The sequence below is a fragment of the Aythya ferina genome (assembly GCF_964211825.1).
Source record: "Aythya ferina genome assembly, chromosome: 7".
In the NCBI taxonomy this organism is placed as follows: Eukaryota; Metazoa; Chordata; class Aves; order Anseriformes; family Anatidae; genus Aythya; species Aythya ferina.
This window is the reverse complement of record NC_140302.1, coordinates 7,427,547-7,453,367: the sequence shown is the minus strand read 5'-3', so window position 1 is coordinate 7,453,367 and position 25,821 is coordinate 7,427,547. Positions and strand designations below refer to the sequence as shown.

Sequence of the window (25,821 nt, the reverse complement as noted above, 5' to 3'; positions counted from 1 at the left end):
GCACCAGCTCTGATCTGTCACCCGACCCTACCCGATCCAGTCCCCTGAACTGCCCTACAGGTTGGGCACCAGCCTTTCCAGCAGGTGACATGTCACACTACCTACCAAACAGCAGCATCCATGGCACAGCAGAGGGCACAAGGCCAAGTGGCACTAAGACTCCTCCACATGTCCGCAGATGTCAGGGGACTAGCAAACATGCTCAGCCCTTGCGCCATTCCAGGGTAGTGTGCAACTTGCCATTCCTCACCAGCCCCACTTGGGGGTCTGACCCTACCTGTTGTGGTCTCAAAGACCACCCGCCTGCAGAAGAAGCTAGGAAGAACGGGCATACAGCGGATATATGCACTGTAACAAACCCTTACCTAGTGCATTTCATAGAATCATGGAATCACTGAGGTTGGAAAAGACCTCTGAGATCATCTAGTCCAACTTTTAACCTAGCACTGCCAAGTCCACCGTTAAACCATGTCACTAAGCACCACAGCTACATGTTTCTTGAGAGGCTTCCAGGTATGGTGACTCAGCCACTTCCCTGGGCAGCCTGTTCCAATACTTCACAACCCTTTTAGTGAAGAAATTTTTCCTAATACACAACCTAAGGTGCAAATTAACGCCATTTCAGTAAAAATTCCCAGCTGTTTACTTGGACTGTTGGATGCATTTCTAAGAAAGACTAATATGGATATTCTGGGGCCAAAAACATGTCAAAGAAAAGCACTGTATAAAAAAAAATACTCAACTACTTCACAACATTAGCAAGTTTTCTCTGCAGAAGCTTCTCACCAATAATCAATCCATTTTTTCACCAATAATCAATGCATTTTCCACGTTTCTGCAACCTCTGAGCTTAATTGGGGAGGACTGCTATGAAAGAGAAAAAAAAAAAAAAAACAAAACAGTGGACAACTTTAATAAGCTCTGATATTCTCTGTTCCATTCCTGGTGCTCTAAATACATCATGAGGTCAACATAAAACTCTTAGCAGGTCATATATCTGTGCCCTGTCATGCATCAGCTAGAATCAGCCACTTGAAAGCTATTCCACTAACACTTAAAGTGAAAAAAGATGCAGGAGGCCTGCTGAGGTAACAAAATACAGGTAGAAGAAACAAGCTGACTTGGAAAATCCTGGCAACCCAGGCTGCCTCTAGCACAAAAGACTGTGTCACAAAGTATTTTAAAGAAAACAAATAGCTTTTATTCTAAGTTATTTTTCTGCCTAATGCTAATTACATTCCATATATTACATTTCCTTGAATTTTATTTCATTTTTTTAAACTACAGATAATCTGTTTTACCCACAAATTGTGTCAGAGTGCACAGATATGAAATTGCTTCCCTAACCTGAAACAGAAACCACGTTTTACTTTTTAAAGCATAAACATGCTGCTGACAAAGAAGTCAGAAGAAGTTAAGGTTAACACTAGTGTTCAAACATAAAAGAATCATCCGAACATTAACTTATATAATGATAGCTACAAATCTTCAGATGACGACCACATAAATTTAACAGAAATAACTCCAAGTTCAAAATCAGTCCTGCACCAATAACCACTGGAATACAGTGCTAATGTGTGTAAATCATACACAGGAAAATGGAAACCATCTGACTCATGTTCATTGTCAAATACTGATTTTATTTAAAAAAAAAAAAAAAATACCCTTTCTGTGCTGACTGTATTTAAGAAGTAATCAAAGGGAATTTACTGTCAGTGTCCAGTTCAAGCAGTTTTAGAAGAAACACGTTCCATAACCTCCTCTAGAAAACCAAAACCTTAAAAGTATTTTTCTTCTGGAAGTGAGTGCTATGTAAAAACTGCAGCCTTACCTTAACTTTAAGGACAGAAGAAAACATTTTAGCGTCTTCAGAGACACCTCCAATGTACATTTTTTTGGTAAAGACAGGTGCGTGGTCATTTTCATCCTTCACTTCAATGAATACCCTGGCTGTATTACCTAAAGCAGGGAAAGAAAAGCATGCATAGAACATTTGGCAGTCAATCATCATGGCCTATCAAGTTTATACATTTACAGTCCAAACGGATCATGTGGAACAAGTGCACAGAAAACACTGTAAGAATATATATGAAATGATAGCATACCTGGTATTAGAAGTATGAACTTGAAGGAAATCAATCATGCTTTTTTTGCTCTACCCTTTATTGTTTTTTCATTTGCTTTTTTTTTTTTTTTTTTTTTTTTAATTCTTGACTTAACTTGAGCTGAAATGTTATCCTTTATAGCAAATGATGCCCATCACCTGCACACCCACGCTTTGCTATTAGGGCTATATGAATTTGCATGCATCACAAATTGGACTGGCCCAACAGAGCACAAGAAATATTAGAGGTTCAATACATCTTCAAGGGAAAAAAAAACAACAAACACCTAATAATCTCTGTTTTATTAAACAGTTACTGATCCACCACATTCAACAATAAAGGCAGCTTTCCTTCTGTAAGGAGTAATGCAAAAATGAAGGACCTGCTGCAAAGAAGATTCAACTGTGCAGTAATCTATACCAAGATCTCTTTGTCTCTTTCAGAGCACAGTATAATCCAGAAAGATTGCTGGAAATGACAGTGTCCAGTTCATTAAGAGCACATTTTCAAATGATAAATTACCTCATTTCAGAGTTGATTTTCCCAACTTGTTTCAGTGCCAGTATAATTTAAATGCTGCACAGGTGCTGTGCTGATCAGTTAGCTTCAAAATGCAGTCTTATTTAGAAAGAGCTGAGTGGCTATACACAGGGGGAGGGGGGGGGGGGGGGGTGCGGGGCAAAAAATTTGTACACAGACTATTTCTTAGGATGATGAAGTCACCAAAAATATTGCATCTGATGGTCCAACTAATGGGAAACTAATGAGTAATTCATAAAAGCAATGGAAATCTGAGAAAACTATTTAAAATGTCATCCAACGTATTACTACACAGAGAAAAGAGAAAGGAGGAAGAAAAAGGAAACGACATTTCCTCAGAGGAATAATCAGTTTTTTACCTTCCACACTGATCTGTTAAAGTAGGTTAAAAAAACTCATAGGTACTGTTACTCAAAGCTTCAAGGAAAAATGACTTCATACCAAACTCATGAAACAAAGCCATAATCCAACATTTAAACATCTGAACAGCTGTAACGTGGACATAATGATCTATTTGTAAACATGTCTAGTTTGCTTATGTTCATTTTGAAAGAACACTTCTAACTTTGACTATATTATTTACTACAGTGAAGAAAAATGTCACTCCAAGAGCTATTGTAAGATTCCGTGGAAGTCCAATCTCTCTCTTGTTAAACCAGATCCTTAATGTTTCTGGCTGCAATACCAAGTTACAGTTAGAAGCTGCAGCCCCGTGGAGAAAAATGAGATTCCCGGGCAGGCTTTTTCATTGCACCTACACCCTTTAGGCAATTTAAGCAGGATTACAGGCAATGCGTGCAAGTGACCTTGCCCTGCAGAGCTAATAAACAGTTATATCAATGGTTGGCACCAGTTTACTGCTGTAGGGAAGAGCTTAATTGCATCACGTTCAGCGCTGGTAGGAGTAGGCATTTGCTAACCTGCACTAGTTCTCCGTAATGCAAATTAAACGTCTTTTGCTTAGTGCTCACAATGGACATAATTTCAAGCCAGTTTTGGTGAGGTGGCTTTGCCTCGTGCAAAGTTTGCTTTGCAATTTGCTCAAAAACATTTGTTTAATTTGCTGGTAGTCCTCTGAGCTGCCAAAATGCTGATTTGTTCAGTGATGGTTGAATGCTTTGAAAATGAGAAAGTTATTACATTAAGCACAAAGCAAATTAAATACCCTGCTTATTTCCAAACCAGCATTAGCATCATTAATGTTAAATTAAACATATACCTCCATTTTATCTTACTGCATTTTATACACAACTTGTATTTCATTTGGTGAAGCAGATGTAGGGGAACGCAGAGCCTGTGAACTCCGTGCTACCTCATAGTTTTATCCCATTCCAGCTGGCTGCAGCAAATGACCAGCAGCCACTTGCAGAGGTTGCCTTATTCCCACATCGAATAAGCCTAGAAGCAACACGCATTAAAATCCCTCATCAGAAACAGTGCCATGCCTGTGAAGGGCATGCCAGACCCTTTGCAGCAGGGATTTCCCCAGCTGCTCTGGTTGACTCAGTCAGATATTGCATGCACAGGGGGTTCTTCTCCTACGTCTGCCACCCCTGCACCTTCAGTGCTCTGCCCAAGTGAGAAGGGCACCAGCAGCACGTGTTTCCAGAGTCTGGGCACAGCACTGGACTCTTCTTTTCCGTCATGTTTGTATTTAGTGGTTGTACTGAACAATGTGTGCACAGGGCTCGGTCTCTCTCTTCTGGTACATGAAGGATGGCAGCAGCACCTGCTATATAATGCGCACTGTTATTTATTGATACTCTCGCAGGAAGGACAGCCAACATCAAATGACACCCATCTTTGCACTCACCTTTCAGAGGGAAAGCTTTGTATCCCCATGTGTGCCAATCCTTGCTGCTCTGCTATTCTAGATCTGGAACCCAGCTCTCACTAAATTATTTATAAATTATTTAATTTATATAAAAAAAAAAAAAGATAAAAAAAAAGATTTAAAAAAAAGATAAAAAAAAAAAAGATAAATTATTTTATCTCTGGATTCTGAGAGTTGAAACCCAAATTTACTTCTTCGTGTTAATTCTTGCAAATTGGCACTCCTTGTGATTGCCTCATGCAATCAAACTGCAATTATGCCAGCCAGGTGACAGAAGAATACATTTCACCCTGGACAAAGCATCACAAAACTGCCATGGTGGCCAAAGGACGAGGAGAGAAGAAATTGGAGAGCTACAGCTGCCTTCCTTCAACTGTAAAGAAAATGCTTCTCTACACACTAAACATGCAGTCAGTATTTGATGAGCCAACAGCTTCTTTAGTTTTACTGTGCATTTTCATCACTAAGACATATTTAATGGCTGTTTTTTTCAAATCAATACCTTCAACAGTCACAAAGATTGGCCAGTCTGCCATACAATACTCTGCAATGGAAGTTTCTGCACCATCATCTCCTGCAAGGTCTCCTGTGTCCCATTTGTCTCCTCTCTTCTAGACCCCAGTGAGACAAGTCACAGTGTGCAAAGTACATAGATCTGCAGCTGCTTTTAAGCCATCTTTAGCTTCTAGGTACCTAACACATTGCACGCAGCGCTCCAGGTAATCAATCTCTCCCAGGACTAGAAGTTGAAGCTTTTGGATTCTTTCAGCTTCTGCAATTTGCTTAAGGAAAGTAAAAATACCCAGAGAGCTCATCTTAAAGGGAACCTGATGATCCTCTGAAAGAGATAAAGCTAGTACATCAGGAATGACTAACACAAACAAAAACAACAAAAACTCTAGGGAGATGGTCAGAACTACTGTGTACTAACATTTCTATAAGCTTTTCCCAAACACACTGCTATCACTGCTTACCTAAGTAGTGTTAATAACGTGCCTGGATCCATGTGAACCTGCAGTTTCTGGCCAGATTACAGAAATCAAGTTGAACTAAAGCAATGCTATTTGAACACTGGGACAGATGAAGGCTGTAGTTAAACTGTGATTTGAGTGCTACCAGATTTGTTTTACACCATGCATTCACCAGCGGTACTACACTTGTCTTCCACGATATGCCAAAACGGCCATTGATACAGCTGCTCTTCATACATCGCTAATTTTAACAGAGAACATCTGCATCTTGCTTAAGCAGTGGCTGCTGGTTCTGCAGGCAGTAACAGCAGATTCTTCTCTTTTAGAAGTTCATTTTAATCAAACTGAGAATGCGAATGCAATTGGACAGGGCTCTATAATACTTTGCTTTACTACCATCTTACAAGTCTGTTAAGCCGACTTTGTGCTTTGGCAGGTGAAATGAACTGAACTGCAGCTGTGCTCAATCTCGCCTTACTAAATTTGGCAGAACCAAATAGAAATCAGCACCAATTTCTGTTTTCAATAGGATTTTCATCTAAATCAGCATGTGCCCAATAAGCCTGGAGAAACTATCATGCTGTAGCCGATCAAGAACACCACACAGAGATCAATGAGGCTCTGACGAGACATACACAGTGACATATTTGGAATAGCACTGATCCAAGGGCTGATTGAAATAAATGTAAAATGTTTTTTTTTTTTTTTCTCCTGAATAAACAATTGAAAGGGAGCTCATGTTTTATGCAGTTTCTCTAGAATACATTTCTTTGTGGCTCAGAGATAACTGAAGTCCATCTCAGTGGCTTTCAGGGAAACTACCCCCAGAGGTGTGTGGCAGAGAAGGCAGATTTGCAGCCCTTCAGGCTCTGCAACATATTTTGCCCATCTGTCACAACTCCTACATTTGCAGATAAGCATGGCAGCCAACTTGTAAAACATCACCAGCATGAACTTTACAACACATTTGAAAATAAAAATGCAAGACTATTTGAAAAGACAATAAATAATACAAGGATACAGAATTCGTTTTCATAAATTTAACTTAGAAAAACTATCATTCCCAGTTATTGCAGAGCAGTTGCAGAATTGCAGTTACAAAACTAGATTTGTTTCTTTTCTCTTTATGATTCCCTAAGGTTTATTTTGTGATTAGAACACCAAAAACATGACAGGAGAAAGAACTGTTCTCCATTTACTCTCCAACACCCATGGCAAAGCACTGCCTCCCAGCCAGGATTACAGGACCAGTTTGACAACAGAAACGACCCCCCCACCCCAGGGCAGCACCACTGTATACCTGTGGGGAATCAGCCTGCACCATTTCCTGCTTGGGGCTGGGCCCAAGGCACAAGATTGTTCTAAATGCATGAATAAAACATGTAATTATTAAAACAAAAGGTACATTTTCTCTTAAAAAAATCTTTTAATGCCAAAATAAAACCCATCTTTACCAAGATGGCAGGTTCACTCCTGTAGTACTCAGCACACCTGAGTGATGTGAAAGCTATGTGGAAAAGCATTTCTCCCCCCCAGCTGGTCTAACACTCTTGAGGAATTTTACCTCTTCACTTCCTTGTTTCTACTCCTAAGTTGATGTTTAATAATAATTCATGCTACTCTGAATTCCGTAGTGCCCCTGCTGCAGTGAGGAGGAATATCTTGTTCCAGTTCTCCCTTATACCTCCAGCAGACTGCATGCAGACACAAAGGGGGCACTCGCAATTCCTGAAAAGGACATGTGCTTATCAGGACAGTGCAAGCACGACTGTAGAAATGACAGATCTTGTTTGCTATGGTTTTCACTTCTTGTTAATTCCCCCTAAAATATGGTAAAACCATCACATGGTTCTGTAATTATTATTGCATCTCTAGGAATTTTTGATGCTTATTTGCTGCTCGTCCTCACCCTATTAACTGGGACCAATCAAGTCAAAAGAGTACAGGCAGAAATAAAAAGGGGATGCGGGAAAGATTACAGTGAAACTACAAAGGCTGCCAGAAGTTTCCAAATGAAGATGCAGGTGACAAAATGAAGGATGCAGGGTAGAGCTCCACCACACGTTCAAGTCCATGACACGAGAAACCCCCGTTTTGCTGCCATCATGAGAACACTGCTTACTGGGGAGGCACAAGTTTTAGAGACAATGAAAGCAGGAAAAGATAAAACCTACAGAAGAGAAACCTGCAGCCAAAACTACTCCCATCTGGTCTCCCTCTCAACATCGGGTTAAGCAAGAAGCAGTTGACATGCGTTACTTGTAACTAAGACAAGCGTCCCAGGCAGCACTGTGACAGCTGGTAACACCTTCGCCTCTGAAGACCTAATTTTGAAACAATCTGTTTGCATCCACATCCATTTGCAGGCACACACTGGAACAGCCTGGAGGTACTTTGTTGCGCAGCCATGGAGGACGGGTGAAGCTGTGCACAGACGGCAGCGGTAATTCAAGATAAGAGAGCAAATGACACATGTGCAGACTTGGGGAATGAAAAGAAGCACTTTTTTCAGATGCTGGAAACTGGGCAGTGGAAAACATATGGTTGCATCCTATGTTTATGTTCTCTGAAGGATTTGCCAGGCCCTTTTGTCCACGGTGTTCAAAAGCAAGTGTATTCTGGCTCTGTTGCACGGCTCTTCTCTCCAGATCAAAATGGGAAACCCTGTCACCTCCCATCACAGTACACGTTTTATTTGTCTGGCACAGACACCAGATGCTCACAAATTCTTTGATTCTTAAAACTGGGACCAGGACTACTTCAGTGGTAAAACCTCCTCCTTGTCTTTACAGGTCTCCACTGCTCCTCCTTAATGTGTTTGGGCAGCACTTCCTCTTCACTCGTCACCCTGGCTTCCCCTGTCCCATCTCCTCCTGCCCTTCTTCCTTGTCACAGTTATTGTTCTGACCCCTTTCCTCCTGGGTATCAAACCTCAGGACAACGAGATGATGATGAAAACCTTGCCAACAGCTGGCTGCTCAAATGAGAAAAAAATATGATATTTTGCCAGTTCTTGTTCAAGAAGTACTTTTGGTTTAGTAAATGATTAATTGCACTGATACATTCCCTTCAGCTCACTCCTTCTGGGAGGAAGGAGCTGCTCGCTCTGTGATTGATCACAAAGCAGCACCTTCAAATTGCAGAACACGTCCCGCCACACACAGCCCTGTAATATTCCCTTTATGTAACTGTTTTTCTGTTTCTCATCTTATCCAGTGAGGGGGAACCAAAAGCTTCAAGTTGGAAGCTAATGATCACTATCCTAATTTGTCCGACAGTATACCACTAGCCCATGGTTTATTGTGATAGGCAATCTAAGCAGCAAAGAGCAGAGACAAAAAAAAATAAAATAAAAATAAAAAATAAAAAAAATACTGCAGCTAAATTCAACTGAAATAGAGAAATCCATTAATAGTTGAGGTCATTCAGGGTTCAGCATCATCAGATGCCAATTCCTCGGGTTAGAATTTCAACCTTTTAACTTCACTATCATCATCAGAACTGACGTTTCTTCTATTCAAATGAAGTATAAATGCACTGTAATTTCACTTACTAAGTTTCAGTGAAAGTAACTCATTTTAGGAGTTCAATTTCACTGAATCTAAGAGTATGATTTTGCATGATTTAGCATCGTATTTTAAAAACCCAGTTTAAATCACCAATTTTATTTTCTCCTTCTCCAAAGGACATCTCAATTTACTTTCTTTCCTCATTTATTTATTCAGTTATTACTACACTATCAGTTGGCACTACCACTGAAGGACAAGCTTAGTTATGCTTAATGCGTATCATCCACTTTTCCATTGCAGAGATGATCACTCAAAATCCTTTTACATAGTAATGTAGTTAAAAACAATTTGGTAACAAGCTTCTGAGTTTTGTAAATTTGGCACTGTTTTGTAGCTGAGCATCAGTGCTGGCTCCAGAAGGGCTCACCACTGCAGCTCCAGAGGAGGTGGTGCATTATACTTCAATGTCACGTAATTCTAGAGATGTGCATTCAAAGTGACCTATCTCCAGAGAGGTTCATCATTTCACTGTCACTGAAGTCCATGGTGGTGCATTAATTGCATCTCACCTACTTCTGCTCTAGTTCATCGGTTCTGTGCCCCAGAATTTTGAAGTAGTGTATAACCTGATTACCTCTTATCAAGAAAGGAAAAGGTGCTGAGAAAATGGAAAGGCATACATCATACAAATAGGGAGTAGGAATCAATCCATGAGGTCAAGGAGTCTCTATTACAAAGACCTAAGTGATTTAGTAAGCCAGATACTTGTGAAGTATTTTACAAATAGTATCAGATTCCTTAGCTATCCAGCACAGTGCATATTGGAAACTTAATATATGCTATACACCTGTGGATATCCACTCATACACAACATGCACAGGTCTTTGTTTAAACTGGAGTTTAACCACCAGTCATTATCAGGTGTCCCTGAACCAAATAACCCAGCCAGCACCTTTTCCAAACTGCTGTAGAGGTGGGAAAGCTGCTATAGCGTAGACTCCGGATGGGAGGAGGGACACAGAGGCCAGTTCTTCCCTGACCAGCAAGACTGGTCAAAAAAGCAGAAGCATGCCCAAAGACCTCTGCCAGAACCTGCCGGCTCCCCTGCCTGTTCATCCATGTGAGATAGAGACCTGCAGAAAGCTGAATGCTGCACAGAAGGCCTTACCTCCTTGCTGTGCATGGCCTAGCTGCATTTTACAGAAACACAACCTTAACCAGACCTCTCCCAGACACAAAGAAACGAAGTCAGCTGGCACTGGCTCTCTTTATCCTTCTCCAGATACATTAATGGTGGCGGATGTAACAGCACACAGAACCTTCCATTGCTGTTAATGTGATTCAGCTTCTGACCACTGAATAATCCCTACGTTTTATGCCACAGACACAATTCTCTGTTATGAAGAATAAATAACTACAATAATACACTCTCATTTTCCAAAAATCTGCTGCTTACAGGGGTAGTATTGGAAAGTCTGACAAAGGTATTTTAAAGGCAATCCCCTGTACAATCTCTCAGGTTGCAGTCTATTACCACAATTTTATGGCATATTCGCAAATATTTATTAACCTCTGTAGCTTCAAGAAATTTTACAATCTGCAAGAAAGTTTTCATTGGGTACCAATTTCAGTATTGCAAACAGTAATTACAGTAGCACATTTATATTGTTTGTAGAAAAAGAATTGCACCCTATTTTAAATTTTATCCTTAAAAATCTGAATTATAATCTCTAATCTGTACACTGTACTCCTATGAACATGCACCAAACAGGCACAGAAGTAAGCTGGACATGGCTTTTCTAATATGCACAGCTATTACTGTATTCATTACTACAATAATTACAAGACTAATTACAGAATAGGACATCAGAATCAGTTAAGCATGCCCCTTCCTTTGCAACTCACTGACTGTTAACTCTGTGGATCGCCACCCGTGGCATGGGAAACAGTGTTTGTCATGGGACTGCTTTGCCACCTCTGACAACAACAGGGTGGCACTGTGGCCCTCTTCCTGCCAAAACTGCTGACACAGGTAATTTCTGCCTGCAGTGAGGGAGGAAGAGATCACACTGTGCTTGAGCCATGGTGCTGCCTCTGAGGGCAGACAGCACAATGACCATCACTGTCAGTGACTCCTGGGGAGTCCTCAGCTCATGTGAGGGGGAATGCAGTGAGATGGTACGGCAGCATCCCATGGGCAGATGTTTATAAATGAAAGAAGCTGAAGTTTTTGGGTACAACTCGAGTATTACCGCTTTTTAATTAGGGCTCAAATGTGGCTTAAATAGGAAGGTGTAAAAGATGGAATGGAACACTAAGTGAGATAAATGTCCAAAAGCCCGACTTCCCAGACCTTCTCCTTACAGGAAGCGCAATAAAAACACCAAAACACCTTTCAAAGTAATTTCATTAGAAGACGACAACCATAAAAGAGGGAGAAAAAATCCCTTCTAATGAGAGAGCCAAAATAGAACAATTTGTAAACAAAACTCCTTTGTACCTAGAGATGCTGCAAGAAAACCTCCTGTCCATCCTTTCCTCCAGTTTGCTCTCAGTCACTTGCAATAACCTCCACACAGACCCTCAAGGGTGCTTAGGGTGCCTTTTTCTTCCTGTCTGCCTTACTGTTTATCTGCCCCACAATCCTCTTTGTAGAGTCCTAACCCTTGCTGCTTCCCATTGCTCCCCTCTGCCTTGTGCTCAGCTCCTTCAGATTTACACATCCCCATGGATACAAGTTCCCAGCTGCAGGGAGGAAGAGTTTGTATCTGTGCTGCAAAATGTATTTATGAAAAACCATTATATTCCATCACAGAAAACTTTAATTACACTGAAAACATGTGGCTTTCATCCTTAGCTCTCTGATCATATACAAACAAGTCATGTCTAGATCACTGAAAGCCCTGTGTAACGCAGACATTATTTGTGAGGCCTTAGCCCAGGACTCGTCAGCTCCATGCGTGGAGGGCAAGCACAGAGCTCCATTAATGCACATGCTGCCTTTTACATACCATCATCAGCACTGTATTTCTGAGAACACAACAATAGCTAGAGTTCAGTTATCCGTATTCTCAAAAAATAAGAACAAATATATTAAAAAGATATTCAACAGTAAGGATTTCAAAACTTACTTTTGGAAGGGACACGCAGATTGGATCGTACCACTTGTAATGAGTCTGCTTGAACTCGAAGTTCATAACTTTTTACACTTTCATAATCCAGAGACTTTTTAACTGATATCACACCTGTTCTGTTATTAATAGCAAATACATCTGAAATCCAGCAAAAAACAGAAAAGCAACCTTTTAAGACCTATAAACATTTTTTTAGGCAAAACATTTATATGTCATGATGTCACTATTCTCTGACACCATCCTCAGAAATTCATCCTCATCCTTCCTGCCTCAGGATTCTAAAATCCCATGTAAGCCTTCTTGGAAGCCATCTTCAAATGAGCACAGCAGCTGAATCTGAACCTGGTACTGGAATAACCAACTTGAGGAAATGCTGGCAAGAGCAGACAACAAATGTCTGACTGCCACAAAAATGAGGATGGGAGTTTTTCCACATCTCTCCAAACAACTTATAGTGTAATTTAGCTTAGGGATTTTGAGGTGGACCATGGAAAGTAACTGAGAAGGATGCAAACAATAGGAAAGATGGTGTTGTGTTTTTTTTTAAGTATCCTGCTCTAATCTAACACTTGTGGATACCGTATTGTAGAAGTCTTTAATGTCTTCAAAAAGATTTCTCGGTAAAACCGAGAAATTCCTATTTTCTTTTTGATATGCCACAGATTCATATCATATGGTACTGATGTAAATTTTCACATCAGTGAAAATTTGTTTTTTAACTGTCATTGTATTCTGCTGACAAATTGGAGGAAGATAAGTGAATTTGGCTAGCTTATGAGAATGGCCAGCAACAAGAATGAGACAAGTTTCACAGTAAAAGTTATAAATCAAGTCAGGGCCTCCTTCAAATTGTAGTTCTGCTTTCTTCTGCAAGTTTAACAATTCCTTACTTCAAAAAACTATCAGTTCAAAGAAAAGGTTACACTTATGCTTTTCTCTATTTAGGTGCTATAGACAGCACACTAGAGTTAGGGCATATATATTTCCCCATGGAGAAGATGCACATGAGAGAAGGATACAATTTTACAGTATTAATAAAGAGATGTATGGTGTAAGTGCAAGCTTTATCTAAAGCAAATTTGCTACTTTTTAAAGAGCAAAATCTTCTCCTGCACATGTATTTGTATATGGCTGATCTTGAGAGGTTTGACAACAGTAACGGGAACAGTCCCTCCTGCTTGTACAGTCAAGGTGGGATTACACTTCAGCAGCTTTATTTCTAATCACTGTTTCTTGAAAACATCAGATGCATGCACTGTGTTCAGTATGCTCACTAAGACCGAAGTATTAGTACTTACCTTCTTCATTTCCTGAAACAATTGAATATACAATAGTCTGGTTCAAGGCAGCTGCCATTACAACAGCAACCACGGTTCCTTTTGGTGCACTTTCACTCACTGGTGGGGGCCTGCAGAATGGAACAGAAGTATTTGTGTTATCTTCCCGTTGCCTGACCATCAGAGTACTGATAAACCTACTATTCAGGTTAGCAGTTACATCCATCCATCACACTGCCAAAGCAGGATGATCTTTTATTAAGGAAAAACATATTAAATCTCAAATGAAAAAAAAATAAAAAATGTAACTGACAAGAGGTGACCATATACAGATAAAACAGTCCTTTGATAATGAGAAATGGAAGTCCTGGAAATAACGAGTAGAAACTAAAGAGAAACACAAGAACCATCAGGCACTGATAAACTGCAACCAAAATTTATACCATAACAAGTCTGTTTTAACACTCACCTGTACCTAAGGTGTAAAAAAACCTGTAAGCCAATCAAAATGCATGCAGGAAAATTTCTGAATGGATAACCCTCTTTAGAATTTAAACAAATTGAAAAGCCACTTCCAAAGGATTTTCCACTCTTCAGAAAGATCTGGAAGTTGTTCTGCTAACACATTTTTGTCATAAAAGACAAGATACTTTTCAGGAAATTAACTGCCATCCAGGAATACATACACATCTTTTAATCACTTAGAAAACTGTTTCTGATTCAATGAACACTGATGTGTGGGGAAAAAAAAAAAAAAAGGATTACACCACTAATGTGTATGTCGTCCTCTTCATACCCTCCAAACACTGAAAAATGAGTGCATAAAAATAATGAGTTTCCTCCTGAAAACCAATAGTTACTTACCTCTCTCTCTCCTGTTGTTTAAATGCTATTTCCTTGGAAAATGCCGTAACACCTTGAGATGCTCTCTCAAGGAAACCACAACTACTTCCAAATGAAAATGGAGATCGTGCTAATGAATTTCAAAACAGCAGGTGTATTTCAGTTTTGTACTCATCTCCAGAATTTTGGACAGAATCTATGCCTTCCCTCGATTCAGGGAATATTTTATGCAACCCCTCTTTCATCCTCCTCCAGTATTCTTCAAATACTCCACCACACCCCACACTTTCCCATTCCACAGGCAGAAAGTTGGATTCCCAGTTTGCAATCCTAATTACTGAAACCAGATCTGCATTTCTCCTTCACACACTAAAAGATCAAACAGTCTGCCTTTGATTACAGACTTTTTAATTGGGATGAATCACCACAAACCCAGCAAAGGCCCTGTTTCTAACACAACTGGTCCTTACACCACCCATAAAATGTCAAAGGCAAACCATACCCATGACCCACAGGGCTGTGACGTACTCTTACTTCCCTTGTTGTGACTTCTTCCATTGCTTTATCTGCCTTTTTTTTTTTTTTTTTTTTGATCCCTGTAGAACGTCCAGTCCTTCTAAACTAAACCATGGTGGGTGAGTTATCAATTCTTCTAATTCTTCTGAGGAGCCCTAAGCCTCCCAGTACACAAATAAAGGGGGAAAATACTTTTCCAAGCTGAACAACACTGTACTGAAACATGAGCCTTGATTCTTTTGCAGAGTAACACCATGGTAAGCTCACTTGTACCGAAATACAAATGCACAGCAGTACATACACATAGTACATCACCCTGGCTCTTATTCTTCTGCCTCAAACATGCTATCAGCAGTAGATTATTAAATTATTAAATTCATGATTGCTATTTAATTGATTAAGCTACAAAACTAGTGTTACACAACGTTTATTAACATGCACTTTACAAATGCAAACTTCAAGACAGAAAAAAAGGCTGTCAAATCTGAAAACATTTCAAGCTGTAGCTCTTTTGATGAGGTCAGAAATGCAGGCCAGTGAGAAAAAAAAGATCCATTTTATGTTGCATTACATATTCTTTTGTTTTCTTTCTCTTTTAAGGCACATGATTTGAACAAAAACCTTTTTGACTGTATATTCAAAACCTACATTTCATCTGAAGCACACTTTCAGCCTATTCTTTTAATGCAAATGGCCTTGTAACCTCCCCTCTGACACAGCTGAATTCAATGAATTGACAAATCAATATCAATTAGAAAGAGGCTTTTGTGTTTGCTATGAAAGGCCATAGAGGAAGCGGACAGAAAACCACCACAGTAATGGGATTGATTTAATTTCCCTGATTTAACTAAGGTGACCAAGTTCAAAGGGAGCAATGCATCAGTGGAATTAAAACATACAGCTGGTCTCTTAACATTTTGCTGAAATGTAGAGAAGCAAAGTAGTAAAAGACAAAGGTATGCAACTGACAATATACTGTTCTTTATCCTGTACTGCAAGCTCTAATAAGCTTTCTTTGGGAATAAGCTCATTATTTTCCAATTTTTGAATGACTATGATCTACAACAGTGATTTGTGTGTGTGTGAGAGTAGTAGACATACCATTAAAAGCTATTTTAGGCAACAGGCAAGGACATTTTGAGGCAATAATTTTGCATTACTGAATGTCAAAGGCTGGTTAGAGAAGACCTGACAGCAGCAAGGCAGTTCGATCCAGTCCAAGCCACCCAGATGAGGCTTAGACTGGGGTACAATGGAAACCCCCTAGGATCCCCAGCCTCATTGCAGAGCCACCCCACCTGCCCAAGCCCTTCCTAACAAGCTGTGGTAGGAGAAGAGGGCCCCAAAGCAGCAAAGTATAAAAAGGAACAGCCTCAACTGCTTTGTGCCACATTGAGATAAGGCCTGTATCCGGCAGCCTCGGATTTGGGAAAAATAACATGCTTTCAAATGGATCTAAAACTGACGTTCAGTAATACGCCTTCTGTCCTACTCTTTGGATTTAGCTCCCCCAAAGAAGTTTAAGAATTGCCTGTATTTCTCTCTTCGAGACCTCTACTGTATTGCTTGCTGCCTTCATGCCATAAACTGTTTGCCCCTCAAAAAAAGACAAACAAAAACAAAAAACACAAGACAAAAAAGTTCATAACCTAGAAGAAAACCAAGATTAAAATAAATCCATTATTTAAACAGAAAAAAAAAATACAAGTTATAAAAATGTAGTTATCTTTTAATTTGCTATATCTCAATTATTCTAATCTTGCATCAGAGGGGGAAATGAAGACAGAATACATATTAAAAACACACTGGTAAGGTATAATTATTTTTAAACCCCAAAGCATAATTTTAACTTTTCCTCTTTTTCTCTTTTTCTTCCTTTGCTAAACAAGTCAAACTCTCATTCATTTTTCAATTTGTCTGCTATCCAATATGCTTTAAATTCACCATGAAATTTTTCTATCTCCAAAAGCATGAACATCAGATTTAATCAAAAATTAAATTTAAAACCAGCAAACCCAATAATAAATTGGAAAATTGGTTTAGCACTGAAGTTTAATAGCATGATGTGTATGTATGCTGTATTGGACACTTCAGACAACTGTTTGGTGGATTTTATTTTAGTTCATGGAAGCCCACCAGCACAGGCCAGAAGATAAGCAATTTTATTTTATTATGTTTTTAATTACTTTACTAAAATTCTCATCTTGACTTGATTAAAAATGTCATTTGGACCCCTCCTAGTAACATCATCTCCCTCTAACATGACAGCTTCTAGAGATGTTTTGGCCTTAGCTACTTTTAACTCTCAGTGGCATTTTACCTGAAGCTTTCTAACTGAAACCTTTCTGAGCATTGTACCCACTCCTGCACAGATTCTTTATCTTAATCTTTTTTTTTTTTTTTTTTTTTTTTTTTGTCTATCTGATTATTTGCACTAAAGAAAAGATATGTAAGCCGTTTAGTGGTAGACATGACAGTCTAGGTTAATGGCTGGACCTGATGATCCTAGAGGTCTTTTCCAACTTAAATGAATGATTCTATGATATATATATATATATATATATTATTATTATTATTATTTATTTTTTTTCCTGGAAAAAGGTCAAGTGTAGACAGAGCAATAGAAATTTCAAAATGAGGCACGCTAACAGTGAAGTTATATGGAGACTAAAATAGCTAGTAACAGATCTACAACAGAAACATTTAAATAGGCCACAATTGAATTTTTAAAAACATGGAAAAAAGTAAGTATAAGTTTAACTGGTACACTGAAGCAATAATTAAAGAAACAAATGACAGAAGTATAATGATGGCAGCTCTTCTAATGGTTTCACCTACATTTAGGCTACCTTGTTTCCTGCCCTGGCTCAAAAAAACAAAGCATCTAACCATATTTTAGAGCAGTAATCGAATTCTCAGTTTCCAGTTTGCATAACTTTAACAATCTGAACAGTTTGACAGAGTCTGTAATTCTTTTTCTCTGGAAAAGATTACTTTGTCCTTCACTTGATGCATTTTCCAAGCAGTGTATCTCCACAGTGGGCTGAGAAGGATCATGTATTCCTTATTGTACTTAACATCCTCACTTTCTGTCTCAATTCTCAAATTGGTTCAAGACATTCTGACCTTTCCATGGTATTTATCTCTGAAACAGATGACAAGGGAGTTTGGACATTGTTACAGTGAGCCCCTGTCACAACCTATTATCTTTTAAACCAAGTGTCAGATTTTATTCCCATGAATTCTCAGTCATCAGGCATTATGCATGTGTGTGATTCCACTGAACTTTATAAATGAAAGCTGAGGTCACAAAGAAATAAATATTTCTGTCAGGATTACTACGAAAGCAAAAAAAAAAAAAAAAAAAAAAAAAAAAAAAAAAAAAAGGAAAAAAATCCCTGTCAAGCAGAATGTAGGGCTCTCTCACATATGCAGATCTGCCAGACAGACAGGTATGGACAGGATCAAATCCCAGGGCAAGGTTTATGCAGTGGTTTTGTGCTCTCGTAATATGCTGCCAAGAGCTGGTAGGGGCTAATACTGCATTTCTGTCTGCATTTCTATTCTGCATTCCCATTCCTGGAGTGATTTACTTCCACATTTCATCTGACTGAATGTGGATTTGAAAACAGTCGTTCAGCCCTGACCCTCAACTACACCAGACACAGCAAGGCAGCTTCCCTGCATGAGCTGCACCCCATGCTGCTTCTGGTGCAACCTGGGCAGCACGCAGCTGCATTCACCACATGGTATTGCATGGAAAAACACCAAGAGAGAGTTTTCTTCTTGTTTGGCATAAAGTAGTAGGTTTTAATAATTGTGATGCAGCATGACTTAACTCAGCAAAACAGGACAAATGGGTGATCCTTCTACTGCACTCTAATCATCAAACTCCCTGGTTTATCCGTGCAACCACGCTTCAGTATCTGCTGTAGAAACCATTTAATTTCCTATTTTTTCATAGCCACATGGTGAAGAGTGCTTTTGTATTTTTTTTATGACAGAACAAATTATTGCCTTGAAAACACTCCCATGTAACACTGATTCCAAAGCTGCCACTGACACGTGAGGCAAATTAAAAATGCATGTGGGAGCCCATGTATTATCCCTCTTACTGCAGGTTCCCCCCCCACCTCAGAGTGGTGAAATGCTGAAAATGCTGCCTGTAGAACTTCATTCTTTGTCATGTCTTTCCTTTATAGAATGCAAATTCTATAGTGGGAAATGTGGGATGAGAAGCTGGGAAAAGGGTTACCCAGATGGCTGCTCTAAATCCACCAGTATTACACAAAAAGCACCTGAGGGACACAGTTAACATCCTTCACACTCCTGCTACAAGAAGAGGGAAATGACCCTCCTGTGATGTAGCTGAGCACTACTTAACCTAGCATTGAGCTCAATGAAGAGAGAAAAAGGAAAATTTCAACAAACAGAGGCTTAAAAAAATACAGCAACCTGATGAAAAAATTACCAGATTTAAGGCAGAAGCTTACATCCTACCACTCTGACTGACTGTTTATTTTGGAAGCACTTTGATTCCCTGAATAAAGTCATTTTCCTTGAAGGAAACAAGTTATGCCCTCTCAAGTACTCGGTTCTCAAAGCAACGTGTCAAAGACAAATAAGTAAATCACTAGGACCACAGCTTTGGAAACCTCACTGGTGTTCACGGGTTGGAGATTTCTTCCCAGTTGGTTTGAACAAAGGACTTCCTCTGCTGCTGTCCTGACTCCTGAAGAGAACTTATAGGAAGAAGTTCTAAGAGATGTATAGATTAATTTGTTCCTCTCCCAGGAATAACTCATTTTTCTAAATACCCATATTTCTTTCTTTAATCTGAAAGAAGTCGGGCCATATTTGTAGAATACTTGGAACAAGAAAAGCAAAGCTGCCTCAGACGTTGATATCAATGGAGAAGCTGTTCAGTGCCAAATGGCACTTTCTGGAAAGAGGTACAGAAATTAGATCACAGAATCACAGAATTTCTAGGTTGGAAGAGACCTCAAGATCATCAAGTCCAACCTCTGACCTAACGCTAACAGTCCCCACTAAACCATATCCCTAAGCTCTACATCTAAACGTCTTTTAAAGACTTCCAGGGATGGTTACTCCACCACTTCCCTGGGCAGCCTATTCCAATGTCTAACAACCCTTTCGGTAAAGAAGTTCTTCCTAACATTCAACCTAAAACTCCCCTGGCGCAACTTAAGCCCATTCCCCCTCGTCCTGTCACCAGGCACGTGGGAGAACAGACCAACCCCCACCTCGCTACAGCCTCCCTTGAGGTACCTATAGAGAGCGATAAGGTCGCCCCTGAGCCTCCTCTTCTCCAGGCTGAACAAGCCCAGCTCCCTCAGCTGCTCCTCATAGGACTTGTTCTCCAGGCCCCTCACCAGCTTCGTCGCCAATCTCTGGACCCGCTCAAGCACCTCGATGTCCTTCTTGTAGCGAGGGGCCCAAAACCGAACACAGTACTCGAGGTTCGGCCTCACCAGAGCCGAGTACAGGGGGACGATCACCTCCCTAGCCCTGCTGGTCACACTGTTTCTTATGCAAGCCAGGATGCTGTTGGCCTTCTTGGCCACCTGAGCACACTGCTGGCTCATATTCAGCCGACTATCCACCATCACTCCCAGGTCCTTCTCTGCCTGGCAGCTTTCCAACCATTCCTCTCCCAGCCTGTAGCTCTGCTTGGGGTTATTGCACCCCAGGTGCAGGACCCGGCACTTGGCCTTGTTGAACTTCATGCAGTTGACCTCAGCCCATCGGTGCAGCCTATCCAGATCCTCCTGCAGAGCTTTCCTACCCTCGAGCAGATCGACACACGCGCATAGCTTGGTGTCATCTGCAAACTTACTGAGGGTGCACTCAATGCCCTTGTCCAGATCATCGATGAAGAGATTAAAGAGGACCGGCCCCAGCACCGAACCCTGGGGAACACCACTAGTGACTGGCCTCCAACTGGACTTGACTCCATTTACCACGACTCTTTGGGCCCGGCTATCCAGCCAGTTTCTAACCCAACAAAGCGTGTGCCAGACCAAATCAAGAGCAACCAGTTTCTTGAGGAGAATGCTGTGGTAAAAAGTGTCAAAAGCCTTGCTGAAGTCAAGGTAGACCACATCCATAGCCTTTCCCTCGTCCACCCAGCGCGTCACTTTGTCATAGAAGGAGATCAGGTTCGTCAAGCAGGACCTGCCTTTCATAAACCCATGCTGACTGGGCCTGATCGCCTGCTTCCCCTGCAAGTGCTGCGTGATGACTCCAGGAGGATCTGCTCCATGAGCTTCCCTGGTACTGAGGTCAAACTGACAGGCCTGTAATTTCCCGGGTCTGCCCTCCGGCCCTTCTTGTAGATGGGCGTCACGTTTGCTAGCCGCCAGTCGACTGGGACCTCCCCCGATAGCCAGGACTGCTGATAAATGATGGACAGTGGCTTGGCCAGCTCCTCTGCCAGTTCTCTCAGTACCCTTGGGTGGATCCCATCCGGCCCCATCGACTTGTGCACATCCAAGTGCCGTAGCAGGTCACCAACCAGTTCTTCATGGATAGTGAGGGCCACATCCTGCTCCCCATCCCCTTCCACCAGCTCAGGGTACTGGGTATCCAGAGAACATCCGGTATTGCCGCTAAAGACTGAGGCGAAGAAGGCATTAAGCACCTCCGCCTTTTCCTCATCTCTTGTAACTAAGTTTACCCCGCATCCAGTAAAGGATGGAGATTCTCCTTAGTCCTCCTTTTTGTGTTGATGTATTTATAGAAACGTTTTTTGTTATCTTTAATGGCAGTAGCCAGATTGAGCTCCAGAGGAGCTTTGGCCTTCCTAATTTTGTCCCTGCACAGCCTCGCAACATCCTTATAGTCCTCCCTAGTGGCCTGCCCACTTTTCCAAAGATTATAAACCCTCTTTTTTCTCCTAAGATCAAGCCACAATTCTCTGTTGAGCCAGGCTGGTCTTCTTCCCCGCCAGCTCGTCTTTGGGCACGTGGGGACAGACCGTTCCTGCGCCATTAAGATTTCCCTCTTGAAGAGCGCCCAGCCTTCCTGGACCCCTCTGCCCTTCAGAACCGCCTCCCAAGGGACTCTACCAACTAGTGTCCTGAGCAGCTCAAAGTCAGCCCTCCGAAAGTCCAATACAGCGGTTTTACTGGTCCCCTTCCTGGCCTCGCCAAGAATAGTGAACTCCACCATTTTGTGGTCACTCTGCCCAAGACAGCTCCCAACAATCACATCCTCCACCAGTCCTTCTCTGTTTGTGAAGAGAAGGTCTAGCGGGGCACCACCCCTGGTAGGTTCACTAACCAGCTGCGTCAGGAAGCTATCTTCCACGCTCTCCAGAAACCTCCTAGACTGCTTTCTCAGGGCTGTGTTGTGCTTCCAGGATATGTCAGGGAAGTTGAAGTCCCCCACGAGTACAAGCGCTGAAGATTTCGCAACTTCTGTCAGTTGCCTGTAGAACTCCTCATCCGTCTCCTCATCCTGGTTCGGCGGTCTATAGCAGACCCTGACCAGGACACCAGCCTTGTTGTCCCTGCCTATCCTAACCCAAAGGGACTCGACCTTGTCATTCCCAGCCTCGAGTTCTACAACCTCTAAAGACTCTCTAATATAGAGAGCCGCACCACCACCCCTTCTGTGCTGCCTGTCCCTTCTATAGAGCTTATAGCCAGGCATTGCAGCACTTCAGTCATGAGACTGGTCCCACCACGTCTCCATGATGGCAACCAAGTCGTAGCCTGCCTGCTGCACGATGGCTTCCAGCTCCTCCTGTTTGTTACCCATGCTGCGTGCATTGGTGTAGATGTACTTCAGCTGGGCCATTACCTTATCCCCCGGCCTTGCTATTGTTCCCCCTGGCACAGCCTCAACAATCCTTGCTTCAGCCTCATCCCCCTTCTTACCTAGTTTAAAGCTCTCTCAATGAGCCCTGCCAGCTCCTGGCCCAGGATCCTTGTTCCCCTAAAAGATAGGGACCCGTCTGCGGCCATCAGGCCAGGTGCTGAGTAAGCACTCACTCTCAAACATTAAATGCTCAAACATTAAATGCTACCCATAGCCTCAATGCCTCTGTGCAAGATTCTCCATACCCTAGTTCATCGTAACTGTTTGTCTAAAGAGCAGGAGACCAGAGAACTGGGAGAAGCCTCTTGGAATAACACTTCCAAGTGACTCCTGATAGGAACTTGAAATTTTGTTTAGTGAAACCCTACAATACATGGCTATTTGCTTGGATGGTACTTGCCGATGATGTAGGTGGATTTAATGAAGTGGAAACTATATCCTATCTTTTGCTGAGCAAGAAAGGTCCACATGTCACATAACCTCTCTTTTACACAGAATACATTTTCCCAGCAGAATGTTGCACCTAGCACAGAAGTACAATGCCACACTACATTTATATCTAGTAACACCCTCAATTTTTCGACCTCACAGATTTCCTCATAGATTGGAAGCAAACTTCAGATTACTGTATAAGTAGGTGCATATTTTCAAACAGGACAGGGACTGATAACACAGCACTAACAGAAACTAAAGGTTTCCAGTATTTTCCTTTTTCTGCTATTGAAATGGCTGAACACCTGCTTAATGTGCCCACATGCAGTAATTAGGAACCAATGATACTGCTTTTGGTTAAAATTTCATTTCCTGCTACAGCAGCACATCACTATTAGCAATGACCTTCTAGTCGCAAAGAGGATGTGGTATTTATTAATTAACAAAACAAAAAAATACCAAGTCCCTTTGAACCTTTTTTTTTTTTTTCTATTAAATGAGAATGTACTCGTAAGAGGACAGGCTTGCAAAAAAAAAATAATATTTGTGATCATCTAAGGTTCACTTCACATCCGGTCTTCACTGTTCCATGGTGCTACTAATTATGATCTGTTAATTAAGGAATCAAAGTACTGCCATTACCTGTTTGGAAGAAATGGAAACTTCTGGATCAATTACCTGTTTTAGGGTTCAGTCAAGAGGTGATCTCCGATGGAACTGTCAGGACAAGAGAAATAGCTTGGAAAAGGAGAGCTCAAAACAGCTCAATTCATTTTCCCAGGTACGTGATCTATTACCCAAGATGTGGCTGTTTCACCAGCACTAAGCAGAATGATATCAAAGTCAGCATTAAAAACTGTAAGAGACTACAAATGGCCACAGCCATTTCGGGCAGTGCTGCACAAAGCCTCGAGTGCTGGCATCCCCTCCTTCATCCCCTCGCCATGCCCAACTCCCCCAGGCCCTGGCTCACTCTGGCTATGAGAGGCAGAGCGAATGGCAGGTCAGGCCGTGTCCCCACACTGCTGCCCAGCACCCAATGTGCAGACTCTGGCAGCTGTACCTCCCTCTGCTCTCAGCACTCTGGAGAACCAGCTGAATCCGACTGCCAGATGCCTGCGGGGAGGCGCAGCAACAAGAGCATCAGCAGCACGGTGTCCTTGCTCAGCAGCAAGAGGTCAAGTGGGCTCAGAGGTGATCTATCCACACAGAAATAAATGTCTGCATGTTGTATGCCTTCGATGCTTTTTCATTTTTGCCTCTCCATCCTTTGTGTTTTTGCTGAACTAGAAAAGAAGGCCTGGTTTTCAAAACACTTTACTTTGCAGGCAATGCTGCCATCAGCTCTCTCCAAGTCCTAATAACCAAGACAAGGGCAGACAAGAATCTGAGTACAGGAGGATCCATGTTCCTAATGCCGTTAAACCCTGCAGCTTCAGCACAAGCACCCTGGCCAGGAGCACAGCCTGCAGTACCAGTTGAGGTACCATGAAGACAGGCTGTTACTTATGGATGCAGATGAGGGAGCTGTGGGAGCTGTGGTGCAGTGGTGCCTGCAGAGGACAGCCACATGCAGCAAGCAGTAGGCCAAAATTTTATTTTTGGATTCTCCAGGATCTTGACTTCTCTTTGCTGTTGTTCTATATACATTGCACTACAACACCTGGACGTCTCCAGTACAATTTACAATCCAAAGAAAAAAGGTGGATGGGAAAAAGGGGGGCTAGTTAATTTTCTCCAAATTATGGAATAATGCAGTGGAAAAGCCAGTGGATAAAAGGCAAGCCTATTACTCGGCTGCTGCATCCTGGGGAAGTCACTTTAAGACATGGAAAACAATCAATCAAACCCTTCCTTAGGATGAATAGGGCTCAAGTCAGAACCCCTAATGTGCTGCTGCAGGGCTGCCAGAGCAACAGCTCAAGGCACGGTTGCACTTCCATCTCCCTATCTGCCTAATGCGGCTGTGCCTTTGTGATCATGCCATCTGGTCCTCTCTTCTACTTCTCTGCATTTATTTCTGACTTGTAATACATCTTGCAACTGCACAGGCGGCTTTATTCTGTAAAACTGCTCAACTGTAACCTTTTTCTAAATACACAGAAATGAACTTTGTAAAAGAGCTAGAAAAAATGTGTTGGAATCATCCAGATTATGGCAATTATGCAAGCAAAGATCAATACTAATCCACTGCAAAACCACTAGCTTTCAATCCCTTCAAAATTCTAGTATCCACATCCAGAAGTTAATCATTTTGCTGACAAGCACCATTACTCTGAGCTGACGTTTACCCTAAAGATATAGTAAGTCAACTAAAAAATAAGTCTTTTTGAAACCTGCCAGTTTCAGCTTGCATCACTGTCTAGAAACCAAGGAGAAATGCAGTTTGCAGTCTGACAATCCCTGAAAACCTTAGGAACTGAAACCAGTCCTGCTCCAAAATGTCAGAGAATCTCAGAACTAAATCAGAAAGTTTTGGGGTTACTTTCATTCAATTTCTCACACTGAAGAAAATGAGCAAGTGCTTTTGCCACCCTCAAAAGATTTTGAGAGGCTTTTGCAATGGTGTGCATCTCAAAAAAAAATTACCAAGAATGGAGTAAGGCTGTTTCTTTGGAAAGAGAAACCAGGCTATTCAGCTAATCCTATGAATTCGTGAGGAGAAGATAAGAGGGGTTATTCGGTTGTCATCTAAAGGTATTTTGGGAATTTGAACAACTTTTCTTCAGGCTTCCTTCATTGTAGGGAAATAAAGGCCCCATCTCCTAGGACACCACTGCAGCTCATGGTAGCTTTGGGAGATGTGTGCTCCATTCCT

The 25,821-nt window shown here is 41.5% G+C and overlaps 1 protein-coding gene across 17 annotated transcripts in view; it reads right to left on the bottom strand.

Moving 5' to 3' along the window:
- PCDH15 (protocadherin related 15) overlaps nt 1-25,821 on the bottom strand; it is an 883,259-nt gene that overhangs the window by 66,386 nt on the left and 791,052 nt on the right. For all 17 annotated transcript variants that reach the window (XM_084525148.1, XM_084525147.1, XM_084525146.1 and 14 more), the window contains 3 exons: nt 13,392-13,501; nt 12,091-12,231; nt 1,832-1,959 (listed from right to left, as the gene is read on the bottom strand). In XM_084525148.1, coding sequence (XP_084381274.1) covers nt 1,832-1,959; nt 12,091-12,231; nt 13,392-13,501 — 379 coding nt within the window. The remainder of the gene's footprint in view (nt 1-1,831; nt 1,960-12,090; nt 12,232-13,391; nt 13,502-25,821) is intronic.